The sequence below is a fragment of the Homarus americanus genome, unplaced genomic scaffold (assembly GCF_018991925.1).
Source record: "Homarus americanus isolate GMGI-L3 unplaced genomic scaffold, GMGI_Hamer_2.0 scaffold57980, whole genome shotgun sequence".
Lineage (NCBI taxonomy): Eukaryota > Metazoa > Arthropoda > Malacostraca > Decapoda > Nephropidae > Homarus > Homarus americanus.
The window spans coordinates 19,523,065-19,548,653 of record NW_024716703.1 but is presented as its reverse complement, the minus strand read 5'-3'; the positions used below and the strand labels follow the sequence as shown (position 1 = coordinate 19,548,653).

Here is a 25,589-nt window from a genome sequence, read left to right as displayed (position 1 = left end):
TAATTACAGTAAAAGTCCAAAAATCCGGATGCCAGAAATCCGGACCACCCGAGAATCCAGACTTTTTTTTTTTTTGCTGGCTTTTGTGTGTATGTGCGCATGCGTGAGCGCCACAGCTGCACAGCGACAACAAGCGACCACGCGGTCGCCACTTTAAAACGAGCAATCAAACTGTGACAACGTATGTAATTTTGAGTCCTACTCTTTCCATTTACAGTGGTCCCTCGGTAAACGAGCGCCTCGGTTAACGAGATTTTGGTTAACGATTTACCTTCCATAAGATTCTTAACTTCGGTTAACGAGCAATCCCTCGATTAACGAGTTTTTTACGAGCCGACTTCAACATGTTTTCGCTTGCATTTGGCGGTCCACCAGCTGTAGTATTAGTCCGCCAATACAGTACCGTAATCGGTTTTAGGGCTTAAATTCCTTACTATTTTAGTAAATATCAAGAAGTTTATACTATTCAATAATTTTAAAAGTTTAATATTAACTTTTTTAGTCATTTTAACAATTATTGAACATAATTGAAGGTAAAGAAACTTGTTTCTGGCATGCCATACAGCCTGTTAACACACCAGACAGGCGTTATTCTCTCTCTGTTTTCAGTGGAGGTAACATCTTGCTTGAGACTCTTCAACTAAACGCTTTTTTTCTGTGTTTCCAAGCAAATTATTGGTCATTTTGAAATATATTTTACATATTGACAATATATAATGCAGTGCAGTGTTGATTTAAAGAAAATAGTCTTGAATTACACCAAGAGAGCTAAAATTTTATGGGTGAAATGGCGCCATGGGGTGACTTCTCTTCCACCCCAATGCCTTCTCTTCTTCCTTCTCCTCCACCCCCATTCTAATTCCCATCATCATCATCCAGGAGCCTTCTACATACACACCTCAAAGTAAGTGTACTTTTCTACCTTTTTTGTTGAATTTAGGCAATTTTCGGTGAGCTGGAACCAATTACCCAAACACCCATTGAAACAATGGTTTCGGTTAACAAGTTTTTCGGTTAACGAGCAACCTGCTGGAACGGATTGTGCTTGTTAACCGAGGGACCACTGTACAGAGTACTGTACAAGCCCATAATAATGGCTCCTAAAGTAGATAAAATTCGTTGTGTGAAGAGAAAGAAGAACACGTTGAAATTGAGTGACAAACTTGAAATAATTAAGAAACTAGAACGTGGTGTGAGCAGTACTGTTCTAATGGAAACATTCGACATTGGAAAGTCTACAATTTATGATATAAAAAAGGCAAAGAATAAAATTCTAGAATTCACAGCTTTTACTTTAAAACTGCTCGTTTTGATAAATGAAGCATGCTATATTTGCTAATGAATAAACTATCAAAATGTACCTGTTCATCTCTTCTTTAATCCTCCTTAAATTTGAATTTTAAAAGTACTGCCTGAGAATCCGGAAAATCCGAAAATCCGGACCGACCCAATCCCCAAGAAGTCCTGATTTTTGGACTTGTACTGTACAATACAGGTATTATAGGAGCAAGAGGCAAAAATCTTTATTCTTGCTACTTATACTGTACAGTATACCTCAAAAAAGTATCTGCCAGGATTGATCCGATTACTTCCGAAATGCTACATGCAATTCGTTATGTCCCAGGAGGGTTGGTATCAGGGGCAGATTCAGGGGGGGAGGTGATTCTGGGGGTACAGACCACCCTCCCTTTTCATCAGAAAATTCCAAGGCTTTTTCTTTAATGCAGTATTGTACTCAGGCATTTTTGTATTGTAAAAAGTTATTACTATTGGCCTCAGAATATCTCCTAATATCAGGTGCACATGGCTTTGAAATGGCCTCCAAATGCTGATGATATTGGTTATATTTAAGCTGGGTGAGCTCGCTGTGCTTGCCATGTTCCCCCACCCACAACTTCTTAGACATCCCCCGCTCCCCTTTGACATTCCTGGTTCTGCCTCTGGGTATGTGTAGCTCTGTGGCATTTTGATCCTACTACATTTGGTAACCGAACATGAAATTAATAACACCCAAATAAATAAACAATGCATTACTTATGTTAAACTATATATTAAAGCAAATGTATCACCCAATATCCATACTGTACAACAATACTGTACATGCTTAATGAGCGGTCTAAACAGAATGTACGTTTTTCTTTTTTCCCAGCATTGCAAAAGACTGAGGAGTACTGAGTTCGAGGACTCGCCTTCATTACAGAGTAACATCCGTCTTCAAGTTAATGGCCAGACACCAGCTAAAATCAGTTGTGACAGTATTGGTTAGTGATAAATATACATAATAAATATGGAAAGTGCATGAACACTTTTTTTAATTATTTAATAATCTTCTGTAATGGTTTACGAATTCATTTCTTCTTTCTTCTTCTGATGTCCTTCAGCAGATCTAGACGTAACAGGATCTCCGTTGAAGTGTTCCTTTGTGCAATACAGGGATGAAGCAGACCTTCCCTTCACTGTGTCTTTGCCACTGTCTAAGAAGAAAGAGAAGATGCTTTCCTACATGCCTATTTGTAGCACAAAGGCAGGGTAAGTCATCTTGATATAGTTTTGCATTCTAATGCTTACAATAATTATAGTTTTGCATTCTGTTGATTACAATAAGTTACAGTGAAATTCGAGTATTCAGCTTACAAATCTGGCTCAGATGGCATTTTGTTGGGTATTGTCTCTGCCCCAACCTTTGGTGACATGGTATTGGTGGTGTAAGAAGAAAGCTCCTTATGGGTTGACAGTCTGAAGAAGCTGTGATCTGATTGGTTAAGGGACTATACTTGCTTTGCCTATGCTTGTTGAATTTCATTCAGTTTACCAGGTCACTTCACCTGTGTTAGCATCTTTCAATCATTGTGGTAACTTAGGTACCACAACTTATTTTACCTGATAATTAAACACCTTAAACCTACCTCAGGGGTATAGGTTAGGTTAAGTTAGCATTAGATTGTTCATCAGGTGACAGCTGGGGTGCCTAATATTAGATAATGGTTAGAAGATGTCAGCACAAGTGAGGTGACTTGGTAAACTGAATACAAATATCAGCATCTTCCAATCATTGTGGATTTTTTAACCACTGTACAGTATATATATATATATATATATATATATATATATATATATATATATATATATATATATATATATATATATATATATATATATATATATATATATATATATATATATATATATATATATATATATATATATATATATATATATATATATATATATATATATATATATATATATATATATATATATATATATATATATATATATATATATATATATGAAAAATTCAAGTCACCATTTGTTGACCATTTGTTGATGCAGGAATTTTGCATTACAGGTTTTATGAATTATGTATTGTGCAAAGCACCATTTATTACATGTGTTTAATTTCCAGATTGATAGCTTCAAACTTTAATTTGGTCTTGAGCAAGATGTCTGGTAACTCGGATGAGCACTTGCCATTATGGGTTGTGTGTGATGGCAAAGATGCTCAGGTAATTATGCAAAATTTTAATTTGTCTACATCTATTGCTATCTTATGATGGAACACTTAATAATCTGTAATGTTATCCATGCTATGTTTGTAGTTACCCAGTAATCTGAAATTAGACCTTATATCACTTAAATTCTAATTTGAGTGGATGAAGGGTGAGAGTTTTTTGTCAAGTGGTTTATGGTGATGGACATACTGCTTATGAGTGATCTGGATTGTATGAAGTGAGAGGTAAATCAGATGGAAACCTTTTAATTCATGATGTGGATGGGAAACACAATTACATACTCATCTGATATACCTTTTAGAAAGATTGGATGGCAGTGAATGATGGGGGAGCAGCCTATGCTGTGTGGGAAAGAGCTTTTAGAATGAAAAATGTTTTTATTTTTTACTTTTTAGATCGTTTTCATTCATTCTTATTTATCACAACCATCACCAACTTCGCCTTGTATTTGCAGACTTAGCTTGTACAATCAACACTCTTTCTCAGATAATTGGCTCCATATTCACCTCTTGTGCTCAACAATGGTACAGTATTGTGGTAGAGGATGACAACAGTATTTAACTTTTGATGCATTGTACTGTATTGTTAATTGGATGGAGTTTTACAGTAAAACGTTGATTTAAAGTGATTCAATTTAAGATTATTGATTTAAAGTGACACCCACAATTAAGGACAATATTTTTATTTAAAGCGAATCTTTCCTATTTTGCACGAGTCAATCTAGCGAGTCAATCTGGCGTATCATATTTAAAATTTCGCGCCTAATGGCCTAATGTTTCTCTGGGCACGCTACACTGTCCTAAGGGCAAAGCTGTACTGTACATGTACTCAAAATAATGTACTAAATGATTAAAACAAATTTGTCTAGTGCAAACTATAGCATGATTATATTCAAATTAATCACTATCTTATAAGAATTCCAGCAATGTAAATTATATTTTCCCCGGTTACTTCTGTGACATTTTATAAGCAAAAAACCAAAACTCAATCTTAAGGACTTAAATAAACTAATAAATACTTCATTAGACCTTCCGGGCAACTGTCAAACATGTCATTGTCACTCCCCCCCCCTCTCATTCAGGGTTTGGTGGTTTTAGGCTTAAAGTTTATATCTTATAAAATATCAGAGACTAAAATTAGGAGAATTCAACCTGCATTGTTGGAATCCTTGCAAGACAACGAATAATTTGAATGTAGACATCATATATTTTGCAAAAGAGATACCAATTTTTGTCATTTGTACTAATTAAGTACTAAATTTTTTATGTCTATTGCAAACTATAGCATGTTTATATATAAATTAATCACTATCTTGCAAGAATTCCAGCAATGCTAATAATATTTTCCCAGGTCAGTTCAGTGACATTTTATAAGAGAAAAACATAAACTCCCCCTATATACAGATAAATAAATACCCCTAGGTAACCGGTGTCTGACTCAGGCCCAGCTGTCATAATGAATCAACTCTCCTGGACTTCCTGTAAGAGTGACCATGGTTTTTAGGCTTTAAGTTTTGATCTTATAAAATGTCACAGACTAAAGTTAGCAGGATATAAAATGCATTGCTGGAATCCTTGCAAGACAGCGAATAATTTGTATTCAGACATCATATATTTTGCACAAGAGATAAAAATTTTAGCCTTTTGTAATAAAATTACCAATTAAACTAAAATTTGTATGTCTCTTGCGAACTATAGCATGTTTAAAATCAAACTAATCATTATCTTATAAGAATTCCAGCAACGTTAATTATATTCTCCCAGGTCAGTTCTGTGACATTTTTTAAGAGAAAAACTTACCGTAGTCACTCTTAAGGACAGATAAATAAATAAGCACTAAACCTTGGCATCAACCGTCAAACATATCACCTCACCACCACCCCCCCCCCTTCCCATCCGCTGATGCTAGTAAACAGACCATTTCACATCACATAATTTTAGCTGTGTTGATTTATGAGTGTTTGTTTCAACATAATACTACAAAAAAAACAATGTTTTGTTTATTCTAGGAGATGGGCTGAGGTGCATCTGGGTAGACTCTCAGTCTTTTTAGTATTTTGTGTTTCTCCTAAGTACCAAACTGAATAATTCCATTGAAACAACACTTTGATTTAGTGCAAATTCGGTTTAAAGCGACCTCTCTTGGAACGCATCTCGTGTTATGTGTTATATTGACGTTCTACTGTAATATGTTTAAGACTTATTCATTCATCTTTTTCTTGCATACACATAACAGATTTCAGTTTCATTTCTCAAATACACCTGTATATCTCATTCCAAGTCCCATTTACATTTCACTCACCAGACCTACATATGGTTGGATGATTAGGTAGTAGTATGGGATAATATGTACCTGAACATATCCTATATCCCCTTTTTTTCTCTTTCCCTTGATATTCCATTGAGATATGTATTCAACTGGAACATACACTATGGTAATTTATGAAGGAAAATCTACCTACCTATTCAAAGCAAATTTTTCGCTTTTCAGGGAACTCTCTTCATTGGATTACAACGTAGTGAAGGTAGAATGTCTCGCACGATAGTTACGACATCAGGCCCATACCAAGGTTGTGAGAATTTACCATCTTTGGATCACCTCAAGATGCATCACATAGCCATTGGCCCGACAAAGAGGGTAACTCATCAAATATTTTAAATCATAAAACTGATAACAAATACATGTTGGCTCTTTATTATGGCATCTTCTATGATAAAGGACACCCATCTTAAGTTTTCACACAGCTAATACTGTAGTCTTCTTAATTTTGTCTCCATACTTGCTGGCTTATTTTGTAAGAAAGGAACTTCACAGGAACAGAATGAGTGATTTAAGTGAAAAGATGATTACTATTGGTATTTATTTATTTTTTAATTATTATCTTCTGGAGTTTTTGTCATTGTAAGACAGTAAATCCTTAATAACTCTGAATACTGTACACGGGGCTCGAATTATTCTGATTTATCAAGGCGTTTTCCTCCTGGTCTTTCATCCCACCTCAATACTCAACTTTTTTTACCCAAATAATCAACCAGAATCAGAACACTTGCACAAAAATTAACACTTACCAGCACTGTAGGTGAAGGATGAGGATAATTCAAGCTTATGGTAAAATGTGGTAGGTGTCAGAGGTGATGGGGGCCCACTGCACTACAGTCTACAGTACAGTACAATTCTGTATTGTAAGGACTTACAACACCAACTTTAAATGTTATTATCCCTTGTATTCACTTAAACACTACTGTACTGTATATGTATACTGATAAAATTTTTAGTGCGGGTGGGTATCCTCTCACTAGGCCTACTGACACATAATTGAGTGGCTGACCGGGCAGTCTCCCACACATCCTGCGTGGGTCACACGTGTTTTACCATTCCAAGATTGCGTCATCAAATCTCAGAATATTGCAAGTTCTGTAAAAAATAATTTGAAAATAATTTACATTGGAATATTTTACTGCTATACTCAGTTGTATCAAATTATGGGTTATCAAATTCTGAGTTATCAGGGGGCTACAACTTTCAATATGTGTTGCATCAATGTGAGTATGCCATGTGTGGCTAGATATTAGGAAATATAAACTTGATGATCTTCATATCATTAAACTTATCAGAATATTTGTCTTTTCTTTATGTTTTAGGCCTGACATAATTGGGCTGAAATATAAGATAAGTATTTTTTTTTCTAATGTGTCAGTTAACTAAATGTCTAATACAGTATTATATGTATTGGAGACAGACTTTTTTTAAATTTTCTATTCTTTGTATAGTATAAGGGTCCAGGAAATCTAGTCCTAAAAACTTTATAAATTTCAGTGTATCATAATTAAATATACCGGGTAGGTCAAGGATGCCAGTTTCCTGACCCAAGGGCCACAAATATAAAAAAGTTAGGATTTAATACTTTTCTAATTTGTTTGCTGGATAAAAATGCTCTTAGCTTATCTTCTGTTACAAGAGAGGTTCCTTCAGAGTGCTGAGCCATACCCACCATTACTTCCTTTTTCAAAAGTTAGGCTACTTAGATATTTCAGGAGATGGTAAAAATTATCAACTACTCATGAAAAATGTTGAATGCTGTATTTAATTTTAAGTACAGTAGACTTGCAACTTACGCGGATTTTTCTTATGCGTTTTCAACTATACGTGGCTTACCCCGGGGGTTAGGTTATAATTTCCGGTTTCAAACTCAAAACTCAAAATGGGTCGCAAGCCCGCCAAACGCACCACCCTGCCATCCCACCTGGCCACCTCTGTCTGTCTCAGTTGCCGCGCGTGTATCGTTGAAGTAACAGCTGCCTCTCTTGTGTGTTAATTTAGTGCATTTAAACCTCTCTCATACTCGTTCATAATGTCCAAACACAAGCCAACTTCTGCCTCTGGTCCTTCAGCGAAAAAACAACGCTCTGTGATGACCCGGGAAGAAATAGTGGTCATGTTAGACTTAATAAAAGGCGGCATGTTAATCGCTGCTGTGGCACGGAGGTACGGGTGGAACGAATCAAGCGCGAGATCCATCAAGAGTTGGGAGAGGCAAATTCGTGAAGCCGTGTCTACAAGTGCCTCATTTACTGCTAAGGTGACTAGCCAGGTTAGAGATGTAACTCTAGTGAAGGTGGAGAAGGCATTAAACATCTGGGTGGAGGATATGAACCAGAAACGTGTCCCCATCGACGGCAACATGCTAAGGGAGAAGGCACCGAGTCTTTACTACCAGCATATATAGTGATTTAAGGGCGATTTAGGGGATTTTTAGGAGTGTTTCTGACTTTACGCGGTTTTTGGCTTTACGTGGGGTCCCAGGAACGTAACCCCCGCTTAAGTTGCGAGTCTACTATACAGTATAGTATATATATTAGATATAAGCATAATTTGATTATTCAGTGTGAAAATATATGGTTTATACCCTCCTTCTTGTTGCCACCTTTGATGATCTACATGAACCCTATCCCTTCCTCCTCCCCCCAATGCAGTGAGGTCACAATTGAATGTCCCCTTTGAGTAGATTTTGTAGGGAGCAGTGGAGGGCTGACTGCATCACTAATATAGAAATAAGAATTTTTTTTGAAGAAATGGAGTTGATGCATTCCTTTTATCTTAATTTTCCTGTTATATTTACAACTGATAAGAAACAAAATTTCCTACAACTTATCCAATTTTTTGAAGGAGGCATAATCCTTAGGTAATTTGGGGTGGAAATTTCCCTGTATACGTACAGTATGTGGGGTATTGTAGCCTGGGCATGCCCATTGTCCAGAAATCTTTTGTAGGCACCCACTAAAAATATTTTTGAGAAATTGTTGATTATATGAGGGAAATATTTTGGCCTTTGCCCTCCAAGAAAAATAGGAGTTCTTTCATTGGACAGAATCCATTTATGATCTTATTATTTATTCATTATTTATATTTTACCGGGAGATTGTAATGGTGGTCCTTTTCATATTGGGAAATACTGTATATAATTTTTCAATAGTATGTCATGGACAGTGAGAGTGCTGGTTATTGGAGTTCTGTGGGCTTTACACCAGGCTGTGTTTCTTTAATCAAATTCTTTAATTTCTCTCTACACTCTCCTCCCCTCCTCGTAACCCACTTCTATTTACTCTACCCCATCTTCCACTTGACTCAAACCCAACCCCACCTCACCCATCCCATCATCTCGCACATTTATTGTGTGAGCGCAAGACATAAAGCTGACATTTTTACTGTTTAACAAATCAAGGTAGAGAGTGCAGTGGAGGCAACATTTGATGTACTGAACACTGTCGAGGAGAATAACTCGTCTAGTTTGCAGTTAATTTGCAACTGGAAGAGACCACTCACCATCCTTTCTCCCCCTGCACCTAGTGCCAGTACCACAGCAGTGAGTTGATTAATTACTTCTGTTGTACAATACATATATAGATTACTAATTTTAGACATGTTTTGTAATGCTTATTGACTTAAGAGAGATATATCTTTTAGAGTTCAATAAAGAATTATTTACAGTTGGAGATAAGTGACGTATTTTTTTAAGACCACCTGATGTCAACCCTTTCTAGAAATGGCCTTTTCAGGGGGAATAATCCATTACCAGATATCACTAGGATAATTAATAGATGCTGAGTCTAGATACTCCAACTTTGTTTATATAGAGTAATGCTATTTTCAGAGTCTAAGGATAGTATCCAGTGATCCACGCTGTTCCGCTTACCAGATATTTCAGGAGTTAAATGTGCTTCGTGGGTTTGTTGCTGGCCTAAAGTCAGGGGAGGTGGTTTGGTTCATTAGAGAAGGAACTACCACTATGGCCCAAGACATAGAAAAGGTTTTTGCCATCATTAGAGAAAAAGGTTAGAATTTTCTGTTAATTTTTTATTGATATGTTGAACTTTGTAAAGCATATATTCTAGATCTGTGATTCTTAAACTGGGGCCTAGGGGGTGAGGGTCCAATTAAACTTAATGTAAAGGTGCACTGACACAATAATTTTTGAGATTGAATTAGAAATGAGCGTGTACCATCCCTCACATTAATTATGTTGCCTCTACTAATGTACATTGAGAAATGAAGTATCTTCCGGGGTTTTGACAAATACAATGCAGAACAGTTGAGCCCTTCGACACACGTATGCAGTCTCAGTAATGCTTCCAGTATAATCCACCAGGATTCATTATATTTGGGCCAAAGCTGGGAAGATACTTTATTCTCTCACTGTACACAGAATTATGTGTTCCACTTACAGCCAGCTATGTAATGTGTCACATGAAATGAAGTTGTACAGGGTAGATTGCAGTGACTCATTTTTACTTTCAAACCAAATGAATACAATGAACTGTATTGTCATTATACTTAAATACTGTATCGGGGGAGTCAGAAATCAGCTTGTAGGAGGTAAGGAGGAACGGGTTAACTTGTAGGCAGGTGAAGGGGTCAGAGGTCAATTTGTAGAGAGGTGAGGGAAGTGAAAGATCAGTTTGTTGTAGAATGTCAGGTAATCCCATCAGTTAATAACCCTGTACTAGTCGGTGTTCCCTCCAGCTGGTACCTTGTAACTGTTTTAGTTACTGTATAGTTTTAGTTTGATTATTATCACTAATCTCTGTAGTTGTTTCACAGTACTGTACTTAATGTTCACACAAACACAATCTGTGCAGGATTTTTATTTACTTGGTAACTCAACTTGCGCATAATCTTTGTCTCAAGTCTAGTGGTGCAGTTACCCACAGGCTATCATGATGGATGTACAGTCGGCCACAGGAATAAGTATACACACTGTAGCTGTAAGGTCCGAAAATGGTCTGGTAACACTGCGCATCCAGGCGCATCATGAAACTCAGCTCCCCCCACCTTTTATCTCTAACTATTTTCTGTTTCCTCTTCTTTTTTCTTCAATTTACTCCTCTTCCTTTCTTTGCTAATCCAAACATCAGTAAAAAAAAAGTAGGGTAAGAGAAAAAGTGGGGGAGGAGGAGGGAGCTGTACGATAACTGCAATCCCATTCGGCAACAAGTTTACTACCATTGGATACAATATATTACTTGTTATATAAACACAAGACATTAGTAAGACATTCACAACAAATGTATTTATAACATATATGTAGGAATAAAACATAAATTACAGGTCATTTTGTAATTTTGTCTGTTCTGTTCAGGACAGTGTTACCAGATATTTTGTCTCAATCACGAACCGTAGGTGTATACTTATCTTGTGGCCGACTGTACATCCTTCAATGTCTAGTGAGCCGCCTCACTCCTCCACACCCTCAACAGTAGTGCTGTTCATCAAGAGTTGTTTGATTTGAGTGGCATTGATATAGTATTGGGTGGTAAAGACAGTGATGGGGAGGAAACAGACGCAGATGAGGTCGACTTTGTTGAGGCGGCCAGCGGTGAGGACAGTGATACAGACAATGGTGTTCACTTCCCCTTCCCACCCTGCCAGCCACCCCCTCAGCGAGGTTGTGGCCACTGTGCACGTATGGGATCACATGCACACCAGCCACAACAGTACGGCGAGTCTTACATTGCCTGTGGCATAAGGGTTAATGACAAATTAAACAAGATTAAGCAACTGTCCTTTTTTGAGAGAATACAGTGGTCCCTCGGTTAACGAACGCCTCGGTTAACGAAATTTCGGTTAACGAACTGCCTCCCATAAGATTCTTAAATTCGGTTAACGAACAAAAATTCGGTTAACGAATTTCTTACGAACCGACCTCAACATGTTTTCGCTTGCACTGGCCGGTCAACCAGCTTTATTATTAGTCCACTATTACATTAATCGGTTCTAGGGCTTAAATTCCTTACTATTTTAGTAAATATCAAGAAGTTTATACTATTCAATAATTTTATAAGTTTAATATTCAATTTTTTAGTCATTTTAACAATTATTGAACATAATTGAAGGTAAAGTGACTAGTTTAATGCGCGGCATCCAGCCTCTTAACACAGCAAACAGGTGTTAGTCTCTCTCTGTTTTCAGTGGAGGTAACATCTTGCTTGAGACTCTCTTCAACTAAATGCTTTTTTTCTGTGTTTCCAAGCAAATTATTGATCATTTTGAAATATATTTTACATATTGACAATATATAATGCAGTGCAGTGTTGATTTAAAGAAAATAATCTTGAAATACACCAAGAGAACTAAAATTTTATGGGTGAAATGGTGCCATGGGGTGACTTCTCTTCCACCCCAATGCCTTCTCTTCTTCCTTCTCCTCCACCCCCATTCTAATTCCCATCATCATCATCCAGGAGCCTTCTACATACACACCTCAAAGTAAGTGAACTTTTCTACCATTTTTGTTGAATTTAGGCAATTTTCGGTGAGCTGGAACCAATTACCCAAAAACCCATTGAAACAATGGTTTCGGTTAACGAATTTTTCGGTTAATGAACAACCTGGTGGAACGGATTGTGTTCGTTAACCGAGGGACCACTGTATAGGTAATTTACAGAGCTCCTTTAACACATCTGTTGTGAGTGAGGTATAGGGGTTAATTCCACTGAGGACTGGGCACTTGGTGATGTACTGTGCAAATCAGAGGTATGTGGAGGACATGGGAATGTCAACCAGTATGTGAGAAGGACGTTGCTAATTATCTAGTTAATTTGGGTAGTGTAAATTATAGTGAATAATTGTAAATAGCCCACATTTATTTACAGTAAATACTACTGTCTATATATTGATAGAGGCTATTACAGGGGGGTCAGACGTCAACTTGTCAGGAGGTGAAGGGGGGCAGAAGTCAACTTGAAGGGAGGTGCGGGAGGTCAGAGGTTAACTTGTAGAAAGGCACAAAGTAAAAATTTAAGAATCACTGAACTAGAAATTGCAGAAATACGGCATCAAAAACATACAAATATCTAATTATTAGAACTGTAGCTATTGACTAAAGTTATATTAAGGGTCAATAATAAAAACTATTTATAGTGCTGTACTGTATTATAATCTTCATTTTTAAGCTTGGACTCTTAGGTCTTTTTTTTCAGGTGAGGGAATCATAACAAATTAATGAAGCTGGAAGAGAAATTAACAATAGAGGAAAGAGTTGGTTTAATATTCATGTACAGAGTCAGAAGCTATACTGATCAGTTGCAAAATATGGGTGTTATTGATTAAATTCTTTTGCAACTGATCTGTGTAGCTTCTGACTGTACATGAATAATTTAATAAACCAACTCTTTCCTCTAGTGTTAATTTCTCTTCCATCTTTAATTTGTTATGATTCCCTCACCTGAAAAAGAACAAAAATAACTTTTTTGTGTGTATGTCTGTTAAATCTACAGTGGATATTACTTACCATATCTTTGTATATATGTGCAGGTCAGCGAATAAAGAAAGAGGAGCATAGAGGGTCTGAATTTGACTTGATGATTGAGAGCAAGTCATTCAACCGTCGACAGAACATGGACTTTACTGACCTTCTGTGGACTGTTTTTATGAGTAGGTTGGGGAATGGATCAAGTATTTAATCATCAGTATTTTATTTATTTATTATATTTGCAGTACCTGTACAACAGTACTATATTTGGTTTTTGTATATACACACAGTACAGTAATTCATTTGTCATTTATTAATACACAATAGTTTTATATAATGGATGTTATTTCTCTCAGTTTTTTTTATCTAAAGCTAGTTCATTCTCAGAAGTGACATACTAAGTTGGAACATTATATTATCATTTTGTGATACTGAGGTGAGATAAATATTGGCATTGGGATTCATTATGCTGGAACAACTTACTGTTGTGATTTGAGACCTGTTGCCAGCACATAAGTTGTTCATTTGGATGTCCAATGACTGTTATGAAGATTGTTTCGAGTGGAGTATTTGGATAGGATATGAAGTCCATCATGAATGATATTATAAATAATAATCCAAGACCATTTTTACTAGCAAATTAAACATTTATCTCTAAACTCTCAAATGTCAACTTTTTACATTCCCCCCAAAATTTGTAAGACCTGGCTTATTGCTAAATATTTTGGTTAGCATTTTGATAGTACTTTGAAGCCAATTCAAATTTTTCCCTCCTTCATATTAAGGGGGGACACTAATGGTAGCAGCCCACAGGACATATTGGTCTTTGGGTCACTTTCTGCTTATAAGACTTAAAGCCTTATTGCATATGTGGGGGTACAAGTGCCGATATATTGATTTAACATAAGAACATAAGGAAATAAGGAGTCAGCAATAGGCCGGTTGGCCTGTGCATGGCAGCTCCTGTCGATAGTTACTACCACTCTCTATCATCCATGAATCAATCTAGCCTTCTTTTAAAACTCTCCAGCATTCCAGCACTTACTACAAAGTTGCTAAGCTTGTTCCACTCGTCCACCACCCTATTTGTGAACCAGTTCCTTCCTATCGCCCTCCTAAACCTAAACTTATCCAACTTAAATCCGTTGCTACGAGTCCTATCCTGCTCGGATATTATAAGAACTTTATCTATATCGCCTTTATTGATTCCTTTCACTCATTTAAATACTTCTATCATATCTCCCCGCACTCTTCGTCTTTCTAGGGAATGCAAGTTTAGTTTCTTTAACCTATCTTGATATGGAAGGTTTCTAAGTCCGGGAATCATTTTTGTCATTCTTCGCTGCACCGACTCCAGTGAATTGATATCCATTCTATAATAAAGGCACAAGAACTGAACCGCATAATCGAGGTGCGGTCTGACTAGCGCAAGATATAGTTGCAATAAGACCTCTGCACCCTTATTACTTACACTTCTGGATATAAAACCCAATACTCTGTTTGCCATATTTCGAACATTAACGCACTGTTTTCTAGGCCGTAGGTCCGGGCTTACAAGTACCCCTAAGTCTCTTTCACAAGCCGACCTTTCTAGGTTGATGTTGTTAAGGCTGTATACGTTGACAGTATTTATTCTACCAATATTAAGTACGCTGCACTTGCTGGTGTTGAATTTCATTTGCCATCTCTCTGACCACTCCTGCAGTTTATTTAAACCCTCCTGTAGTGCATTTGCACCCTGCCATCCTTCCATACTCCTCACTTGTGTATCCTAATAATGTAGGATTCAGCAAAAAGTAAACCGAGATATCCTTGCCAAGGTTACCTTTTTAAGTTTTTTTTTTTTCTCAACTTTTATGATCCATGGGTCCACATGAGTGATCCATGAGATGTACTTCTGAAAGGTGACCCTCAGCAAGAGCCTGCCACTTCTAAGGGGTGTCAAGTATATACTGTAGTGGGAGGATGACATGAGTGACCTGGATTCTCTGCCTCCCTCCATTGATGGTGTTGGGGCACTGTATTCCATTTGGTTGTTGCAAAATTATATGCATTATGAGGGTTGAAGACTTGACCTGAATCTTCAATGGTCTCTTGAGACAACCATTGAATCCAGGTTTGGGTGGGTGAGATGTCTGCTAATTATCTAGCATGGAGCAAAATATTAATGGATAGTGTCATCCTGCTGATGGACATTACCTTCTTCATGGCAGTGGTTGGTTCTGCCCAGAAATGCTTGGCTATGGTGTATTTTGAAGATCACTCATTTAGTTCCTTTGGCCATGAAAAATGATTTCGTGCTTCAGGTCTTAATATTTTACGTTGATCGTATTATTTATAGAGCAATGTAAGTCTGTAATAGCTTTTAGATGGTCTCTACAAGACCTTATTAATATATTTTAAACTTAAAAAAAAAATTTTTTTTTACTGCAATGAAAAAGTGTCCATTGTAAAACATAAAAAATGTATTAGGATTCTTTGTTTACATAGTATTACCTCATTAGATTTTCTGGCTATTAGTTTCCCTTCAGCAGGTAAACATCATTATCACAAGACTGTTCTGTACTGTACTCGTACACTGATGATTGCCAAGTGCGGGCATTTGTATATCATCACAAGCATATCTCGAGTTGTTTTTTTATCACAAGGGCCCTGGTGGGTTTTTTATTTTCTAAAATATGATAAGCTTAAACATAAATATAGTATTTTTACATTTGCCATGTAATTTCCATTTGTGTAGCTGAATGAGTATATAGTATTGATTGAAGTATCTTAGGAATTTAATTGGGATATTTTTGATAATGTGATAATTTTAAGTTTATTTATGGCATTGTCATCGTACTGATAACTGTCTTTGTTATTGTTCATATGGGTGACAGTATCTAATAATAAAGAAGATGCTTCATGTAATTTACTGGTCCATATGTTAATCCAATATTTGTGACTAATTTTGTTAATTTTGGGCAGGATGTGAGTCCTACCAAGAACTAAAGGAGAGTTTACTCTTGGTGTTTGAGGCTGTGGCCTCTGGGGAGGTGCGCCCTCAGATACATGTTCGCAACAACACACAGGTAAGGATGTTGGTGCTGGATACTTTGTGTTTGAGTAACTTGTGATAGTGTAATCTTTATCTTGATTTAGTTTTTCATGTGTTTTAGTAAGGAATTTCATCTCCAACAATATGGTCTCAGTACATATTACTGTCCTAAAACTCAGAAACTCCAACAAGCTTCCACCAGCAGTCTTATTAGACTGGTTAAATATTTCAAAGGGAAGCAATAACTTTCCTTTAGAATTAGAGAGATGAATGTTAAAACATCAAAAGTTACAATCAAGTATATACGAGGTCTGTCCAAAAAGAAAAAGAACTTTTTAAATAGCGCGCCAACAAGCTGGCGCAGTGTGCTCGTGATGGGAGCGCTGTGTAGCGGTGACCTTGACCTTTAGTCTAACACTAGCCGCATCACGCCACGTCAATTAGTCATCGAGCTACACGCGCTAGAGTGAACTTGTGTTTAGTGCACTTGGCAATTTGTTGCAAGTTGAACAATGAAGGATCTTGAAGAGCAACGTGTTTGCGTGATATTCTGTTTCAAATTGGGAAAAACTTTTAAGGAGACTTTTCAAATGTTGCAACAGGCTTATGGGGAGGATTGTTTGAGCCGTATGCAATGTCACGTGTGGTACCATCGTTTCAAAAGGGGAAAAACATCCACCGAAGACGATCCCAAAGCTGGACGTCAGAGTCGCTCAAATGTGGAGGTGATGTTGATCGTCCTTTTTTATTGGAAAGGCGTCATTCATCATGAGTTTGTTCCACGTGGTCAGACAGTCAATAAAGAGTTTTACTTGGAGGTCCTGAAGCGTTTGAGGGAGGCACTGTGAAGGAAGAGGCCTAAAGCGTGGACAAACAAGACCTGGATGCTGCACCATGACAATGCACCTGCCCACTCGTCGCTCCCTATCCATGACTTTTTGGTGAAGCACGAGGCGACTATCATCCCCCAGCCGCCCTACTCTCCGGATTTGGCCCCTGCGGACTTTTTTTTTTGTTCCCAAAGTTGAAATTCACCCTGAAAGGTTGCTGACTTCAGACGATAGAAGAGCTAGAAGAAAATTCGCTACTAGACCTGCGCACCATCCCTCAAAACGCATTCCAGGACGCGTTCCAGAACTGGAAAAAACGTTGGGAGCGGTGTATCAACAGTGGAGGGGAGTACTTTGAAGGAGACAAGTCTGATTAAGTTGTAAGTAAAGCACTAAATTTGTTTTTTAAAAAGTTTGGTTTCTTTTTGGACAGACCTCGTACGTACCAAAAATTGTTGGTTTAGGGCTATAGATTTTACTCATACTGTAGTCTTAGTAAGGAAGTTGGCAAAGAAGGTATGTGAATGGTCAAAGAAGTGGAGACCTAAGATTGTTGTAATGATGAAGGAGGTTTTTGTATGTGTAATCCTATTTAGAAATAAGACACTTGCTTTTTATAGATACAAATAATGTTCTTACAGTATATTAGTATTTCAACTACTAATATTGACACTAATAACCTTGTTTAGGTTGGCAGCTTGTCACGCAATTTGATGCGAGGACAAGAAGGTTTGCCGGAGCTATCTGATCTTACGCCTTTGCACATGCTTATTGAAATGGGCTGTGAGAAGATCAAGAGGGATTATATCAATATCTTCCAAGGTATGTTCTCCATTAAGTTGTCACAGATCATGCTGAAAACTCATTGTTACTGCATCTTTTTTTTTTTTTTTTAGGTATTTGAGCCCCACTATTCAAACCTAATTGATAAAAAGTGTCTTCATTGACTTGGATAATAATCATTAGTGAATCAAGAATTTTATGTTCTGATATGCAATATTATTTGTCATTCCCCTTTAGCTGGTGAACTAGCAACTGGTGAACAGCTTTCATGGTTTGTCAGTAATTGTGAGACATCACCTGAGATGATAGTGGCTCAGTTAGAGAGACTTCACGTAGCCTTGCAAGTTGCTGTGGCTTTGCGTATGTACTTAATGCTGCCCCAGGCATCTCTCACTCAGTTCACCGCTCAGGTTGGTTATTTTATGTGCATTGATAATATTTCCAGTTTCTCAATCACTGTACAGTTATAGATTTTATAATAAAAGGCTTAGTCTTGTGTGCAGAGTATGGCGAATCACCCATTCTTGCACTGTCACGAGTTACAGTTCTATGCATAATTGTATTCAATCCAGATTTGACTATTATTTTCATAATTGCCCTCTGTTTTCCTACTCTTTATATTCCTGACCTCCCTTTTCATGTCATAAAGATTATTACTGTGAATCCAATACTGTACAGTGATAGAGAAGTAAGTCTTGAGTTTACTGGGGAAGTGTATGGAAGAGTTATCAATAATAGCATTGTAGCAAAACTGAGGGTTTAATAAGGGCTGTGTGGGTTTATAAAAAGAAGACGTTTGGAGTAAGTGTATACATTAAAGAACTTGAGTAAAGAGTTTCTAGATCAGTGGAAGAATAAATTTTTGGCATTTATGGATTTAGAAAAAAGTATTTGATATAGTGAATAAAAGAGTACTGAAAATGTATGGGGTAAATGGAAGATTGTTGCATTCTCTCCAGTTTGTTCATAGGGCAAGAGACGCATGTGTTTAAGTATCATATTAATTTTTGACTTTCACTTAAATTTTGCTTCAAATAAGTAAATTAATTAATCATTCATTCTGTAGGTGCTGAATAAAATGAAGAAAGAAGAGCCAAGTTCACTATACTCATTCTCCTTCAAACTTGAAACTTTAACTGTTCATCAGTTACTTAACAGGTGAGACTGAGTATACATTGTTATACCTCTTTTTTTCATCTATTCATTCATTCTGTAATAATTTTCTCATCCCTCATCTTAATCAAGATCAGAGAGTAATTTATGAAAGTCAAACCCAGATCATTTTTAGAATACTGACGCCAGGGGCACATAGCTGTTCTGCTATTTTGCAGGTTTGTATTTGTACAACTTTAGAATTACAGTACAATGGTCCCCCAAACAATTTCCACCCTTACATTGATGATTTAAACCATTCTGAGACATTAAGTTGGACCATAACTTTTAATAGACATGGCTTCCAACATTTGTAAGTTTACAACCCATATCAGGAGCTCACAGAGGAAATGATGCCAGTGAGTATTTATAATATTTTCCCAAACCAATTTTTTTTTTTTTTTTTTAAACAAGAGAGAGTTGCTGTCTTGTGTGTTTACTGATAAGGTCTCCCTGCTATCCTGTGTTTTACTGCAAAATATCCACTTTGTCTTTCAAGAGCTCTTCTGCTTCTGGCCAAATACATAGAACTTATGTTTTGACAGGTTCAAATAAGCAGCAGAAGAGGAAGCCCTATCTTGGTCACCCCTGTAAAATTTATAATTATTGGATCATCTGGCCAAGACTGTTGACACTTACAGTAAATCTCATATTCCAATAACACAGTTGTTTGTTGCAGATATCTTATAACAAAGAACAACCAAAAATATATAAATAAATCAATAGAATTTTATTTTTTGTTACATACTGTACAACTTCTGTTGCCTACTTTGGATACCTTACCACATGAAGATCTATATTCATTAATAATTTCTACACATTGCAAGTACCCTGTACTTTATACAGTATTTGTGAATATGTCCAGTTTAATGTTACATACAGCTCTGGCAGTGTTCTTTTCTTGTTCTATAATTACTATACCATTGTAATTTTACTTGTAATGATGTTTATGTTGCAGCAAGAAGGCTAGTACATGGGAGTTGAGCCTCTGCAGCAGCCAGGGGGACTTCACCAAGACCCTAATATGCCATATATCCCACACTCCTCTTATTCAGCTGTCTTCCACTGTTGCTGGTTAGTGGGGCTTTAACTACTGTACAGTATATTCTTCCAATTTACACATTCTTAAATTTTCTATGGCATATAATTATTAATTCTCTACCATTTGTGTAGGAAATCAAGGAAATCATAAACAAGAAAGATCGCAGGTAAGAGTCACTTTCTAAGGGAATTAGTGTTAGGTTAATTTTTGGTAAAACAAAAATCTTTACATTATAAAATATTTTTACAATTACTGTATACAAGATGATGAGAGGTGTATTGTTACTTATAACTGTGTATCTGCTTGTTGATTTTAACCTGCTAGTACAACAACTGTATCATCATCATTATTATCATCATTGTACTAGTACAGTACAGTACATGTACAATTTTGGATAGGTCATTTGAAGACTTTATATGGATCATCAGTACCATTAACCTCTTCACTACGGGGAGGCCACTTTTAATATTTTATTTGGCTAATGCCAAAAGATTTTACTCAGCAGAGAGAAACCCCCATACACAAGGGGTTAAATTTCGTTTGTTTTTTTAACTCGCAGGGTCAGAGGTCAAGATTTTTTTTACTAAATGCTGGGCAAGAGTGCTTCTGAGAATTTTGCAGATATTTTTTTACTTTGGTGTATGTGACATACTGAAGTACAGGCAGCCCCCAGTTTATGAAAATGTGTTTGTAAACCTAATCAATAAATTCCATTTAAACAGTGGTACAGTATAACCTCATATATCCAGAACTCTCAAGCAACCGGCATTATTTTTGTTGGGGTTAATTTCCAGTAAGTAATGTCTAATCACATTTCAAATATCAAGAAAATCGGTTTGAATTTGTCACCACTTCGCCCGTGGTTCCATTTCTGGCCACAAGAGGTGCCGTGTGCATCCTCCATGTTGGCCAAACACGCTGGGCGCCGCCATTACAGTTCTGCTCACTTGAATATTTGTACCAGTGTAACCGCTATCTTCACGTCAGCCATCCAGCATGTGTGAGGAGGACCAGGACAACCTCCCACGCCAGTTCCCTTAGTGAAGAAAATCTAGTTTTAAGTGTAATATTAAGGAACTTTAGTGTTTAAGGAACTTAACAGCCCAAAAAAAGAGTAGTGAATTCAGTGAGTACTGTAACTATATTTAGTCAAGCTTAACAAGTAACCGCTTCTGCTACTGTACAACAGGATTACACACACCATTGCAGTGCTACATAATGAGTGAGTACTGTACAGCCCTTTTATAATATATTTACCATGTCCTTTTATCCTTTTATAATATATTTACTGTATCCTTTTATTCCTTTTATAATATTTACTATGATGACGTTCTTGAGTTTGAGATGTGTATTTATGAGAGTAGCTCTCAAGCATCTGGAAAAACGATTATCCGGCTCACTCAATTCCCCATGCATTCCGGATATCTGACATCTTACTGTATAAAGAATTAATTGATCCCCAGAAGCAAGTGAAAAACTATATTTTTTAAATAAAAACATGAATAAACACTGTACACAGTTTTCAGAACAAATGAATAAATTATATTACTGTCACGTTCTTGTGACTACACTGCCCTCAGGCCGGTAGTACTGGTCATTTCCTTAGGACATCTCGGTCCTTTAACGTTTGGACCTCACTGTCTTCGTGTGTGGGCACTCAAGTCCTTTTCTTGGTTGACCATGTCAGCCCCTTTCATTGCTTCCTCCAACAAGCATAACTTAGTTACAGGTCACAGCATCGTGGACATTGCTGTTGTAACCACTGCTTGTTGTACAAGCCCATCCTCGCAAACCTTGACTTTCCTCACTCGGCCAAGGTGCCATTGGTTGCGTGGACTATTTGCTTCTGCTATAATGATTAGGACACCAGGGCGGAAGTTGCACCGTGGTCTGAAATGCCCTTGTCGAGTTCTGAGTTAAGGAAGGTACTCCTTCAGCCAACGCTTCAAAGATTGATCTGCAAGGTATTGGACATGCTTCCACCTTTTGTGATGTGATTCACCTATTGACTGTCCACCGAAAGGGAGACTACCCTTTACCTAGGTGCAAAAGATCAGCAGGTGTGCGCCTTTGGTTTATTTGGAGTGTGACATTGGGATGATTCGCCTTTTATTAATTATGGCCTCCACTTCACAAAACAGTATTTGTAAACGTTCATTGTCTAAAACTTGTGAGCCCACAATTGCTTGAAAGACCCTTTGTACTGTGCGAATCTGTCTTTCCCATACTCCACCCTATATACAGGGCAGTGGATGGATTGAAGACCCAATCAATATCTGCTTTCAGTAAAGCACCTTTGAGTCTGTCATCTTACTCCCAGTCTTTCACAGCCATTTTGAGCCCTTTGGCGGCCCATACTACGTTTGTCTCGTTTTCCGACCTCATACGCTCTGGGCACCTTTGCGTCATGAGAACCTTGTTACAGCATTGAGGAAGGCATCTGCTTCTAATGAGGCCAGGACCTCTAGGTGAACAGCCCAAATAGTCAGGCATGTAAACAGACATCCCCAACGCTTGACTTTGTTTTCTCCCTACCTTGATTATGAAGGGACCAAAAACAGTCCGTTCCAGTGTAAGCAGGTGGTGCCTTTCCAGGTGTGACCTGATCTATTGGCATACTTTTCCAGCTGTTTCGTCGGCACACTACATAGCGTTGTATGATTCTATCAAGTAAGCGTCTGCCCTGAGGGATCCAATACCTTTGCCTCACACATGCCATCGTGTACTCTCGTTCAGCATGTCAGGCTTGCTCTTTGTGCATTTCCCGTACTATGATTTCGGTGGCTTGGTGGTCTCTAGGCAGTAAGATTGGCTCCTCACCACTTCGCCCAAGGCGGGCTCCTTTAATTCTTCCTCCTGACCTGAGCAACATTCGCTCCTCCAAGTATGGTTCCAGTTTATATAGCTTACTGTCCCTGGGCAGCTCACCCTTTATGACAGTTTGGATTTCTTTCTCGTAAACTTCTTTCTGCACTAAGCGTATAATTGTCTCTTCAGCTGACTGTAATTCCTCAGTGTTCAGCCTTTTCAGCTTGAGGCGCAGGTCTTTAGTCCTTATGCTTGTTCCGAGCCACCGAATGAACCTTTTAATCCATGCCACCCCTTTCACCAAACGGTACCATGATGAGTACCTGAACCACAGTTTGTCCAGGAACCGTTTTGACCACTCACTCACTGCCAGAGCCACTACAAATCTCTGGTGTGTTTCTCCTTTCAATCCCAGTAAGTCGTTCAGAGCTACTGGCAATTCCTTTCCTTTTGGCCACTGTTCTTCTTCCTTCATTAGAAACTCAGGCCTCTGTATCCACCGAGATCCTGCAACCAGGTTCAAAGCAGGTGATCCCTTAGTTGCGTCATCTGCTGGATTTAGTGATGTGGTAACATGTCTTCACTGGTCGATTCTTGACAAACGTAAGAAATCGTTTACTCGAATTGGCGATGTACTGCAAGACTAACATGCTATCCACCCAAAAGTAAGATTCGTCTATAGTTATGGTCATTTCTTGGCGAATCGTTCGATCTGCGTTCACTGCTAGGACAGCTGTACAAATTTCAGCCTTGTTATTGTTAGTTACATGAGTGGGGTCAGCTTGGCCCTTCCGTACATGAAAGAGCACTGGCTACTTCCGTCAGAATGTACCAGTCTCAAATAAGTCACCGCACTGTAGGCAGCCTGTGATGCATTGCAGAATGTGTGCAACTGTGCTGAGACAATTTCCTTAGCACATGCTGTTTTCAGGCATCTGGGTACACTAAATTTTCCTAGGTGGGCCAGTTCTCCTAGCCAATATCTGTATTCATCCAGGAATAATATTTTTGCCCTGATGATGAATGAGGCCACAATCCCCATTGGATCATAACTGGAACTGACAAGGCTTATCAATCCTATCCTGGTCGCTGGCCTTGAATGCGTTTGCACCTTGATGGTGAGCTGATCACCTTCCAGGAGCTACCTAAACCCCAGGGCTCGCTCCATTGGCATCTTGTCTTGTCTCAGATCAATTTCCTTCGGTCCAATTTGCCTCTCCTCTGGTGGGATAGTAGCCAACATTCCTTTATGATTACTGGCCCACTTAGTTAACCAAATCCTCCGCGCGTCAGTAGTCTTCTAAGCTGACACGCGAACAGTGATGCCTCATTTGGCGAGTCCAGCAACAGGAGTAGGTCGTCCACATAGAAATTTATTTCCGCTTGTGCCACCTTATTGGAAAACTCTGATCTGTGGTCACGAAATATGTACCAGAGGGCATAAGTTGCACATGAAGGGCTCCACACCCCATTTTCAAGCTCCCAAAACAAAAGCTTGACTTGTCTTTCCAGCCGGGTTTCAGTATCCACAGTAGTTTCAGCCATCAGGCATCCTCACATGCAGATTCCATTTATGTTTTGGTTCCCAACCGGTCCATTCACTGTCCAACCCAGTCACATTCTTACTGCGAATGGCATTCTGTCCTTTACTGCTCTGACCTCCAAAAGTACCAGGGCTTATGACACATCTTGTCCTTTCAGAATTTCTATGCTCCTGCTCTGCTGTTCTGGTAGCTCCACACCTCACAAATGGGTCCACCTTGAAATATCACTTGTCACCATGGAGTTGCACAGTGTAAAGGATGTACAGTGATCCCTCGGTTAACGAGCGCCTCGGTTAACGAAATTTCGATTAACGAATTACCTTCCATAAGATTCTTAACTTCGGTTAATGAGCATTGCCTCAATCAACGAATTCCTTACGAGCGCCCCTCCACGTGTTTTTGCTTGCACACTAGCTGTCATATTAGTCCGCCAATACAGTAATCGGTTCTAGGGCTTTAATTCCTTACTATTTTAGTAAATATCAAGAAGTTTGTACTATTCAATAATTTTAAAAGTCCTATATTAAATTTTTTAGTCATTTTAACAATTATTTAACATAATTTAAGTACAGGGAAACTAGTTTTTAGTGTGCCAAACAGCCTGTCAACACACTATACAGGCGTCAGTCTCTGTGTCTTTTCAGTGGAGGTAACATCTTGCTTCAGATTCTTCAACATAAATGCTTTTTTTCTGTGTTTCCAGTCAAATTATTGGTCATTTTGAAATTTATTTTACATGTTGACAATATATAATGCAGTGCAGTGTTGATTTAAAGAAAATAATCTTTAATTACACCAAATGAACTAAAATTTTATGGGTGAAATGGCGCCATGGGGTGACTTCTCTTCCACCCCAATGCCTTGTCTTCTCCCTTCTCCTCCTCCCCCATTCTAATTCCCATCATCATCATCATCCAGGAGCCTTCTACATACACACCTCAAAGTAAGTGTACTTTACTACCTTTTTTGTTGACTTTAGGCAATTTTCGGTGAGCTGGAACCAATTACCCAAAAACCCATTGAAACAATGGTTTCGGTTAACGAGCAACCTTCTAGAACGAATTGTGCTCGTTAACCGAGGGTCCACTGTACATGAATTTGCAAAATAATTAAGTTCATTGAAACAAGTCATT

The 25,589-nt window shown here is 37.9% G+C and overlaps 1 protein-coding gene across 2 annotated transcripts in view; it reads left to right on the top strand.

Moving 5' to 3' along the window:
• The window catches only part of LOC121858322 (protein zwilch homolog), a 33,901-nt gene that overhangs the window by 6,502 nt on the left and 1,810 nt on the right, over positions 1-25,589 (top strand). The window contains exons 3-14 of one of the 2 annotated variants that reach the window (XM_042354682.1): positions 2,150-2,261; positions 2,385-2,529; positions 3,407-3,506; positions 6,003-6,149; positions 9,235-9,375; positions 9,664-9,844; positions 13,323-13,442; positions 16,228-16,331; positions 17,817-17,949; positions 18,148-18,320; positions 18,977-19,068; positions 20,021-20,136. In XM_042354682.1, the coding sequence (XP_042210616.1) occupies positions 2,150-2,261; positions 2,385-2,529; positions 3,407-3,506; positions 6,003-6,149; positions 9,235-9,375; positions 9,664-9,844; positions 13,323-13,442; positions 16,228-16,331; positions 17,817-17,949; positions 18,148-18,320; positions 18,977-19,068; positions 20,021-20,136 (1,564 nt within the window). Of the gene's footprint in view, positions 1-2,149; positions 2,262-2,381; positions 2,530-3,406; positions 3,507-6,002; positions 6,150-9,234; positions 9,376-9,663; positions 9,845-13,322; positions 13,443-16,227; positions 16,332-17,816; positions 17,950-18,147; positions 18,321-18,976; positions 19,069-20,020; positions 20,137-25,589 lie in introns of both variants that reach the window. The other variant, XM_042354681.1, reaches the window with a different exon arrangement.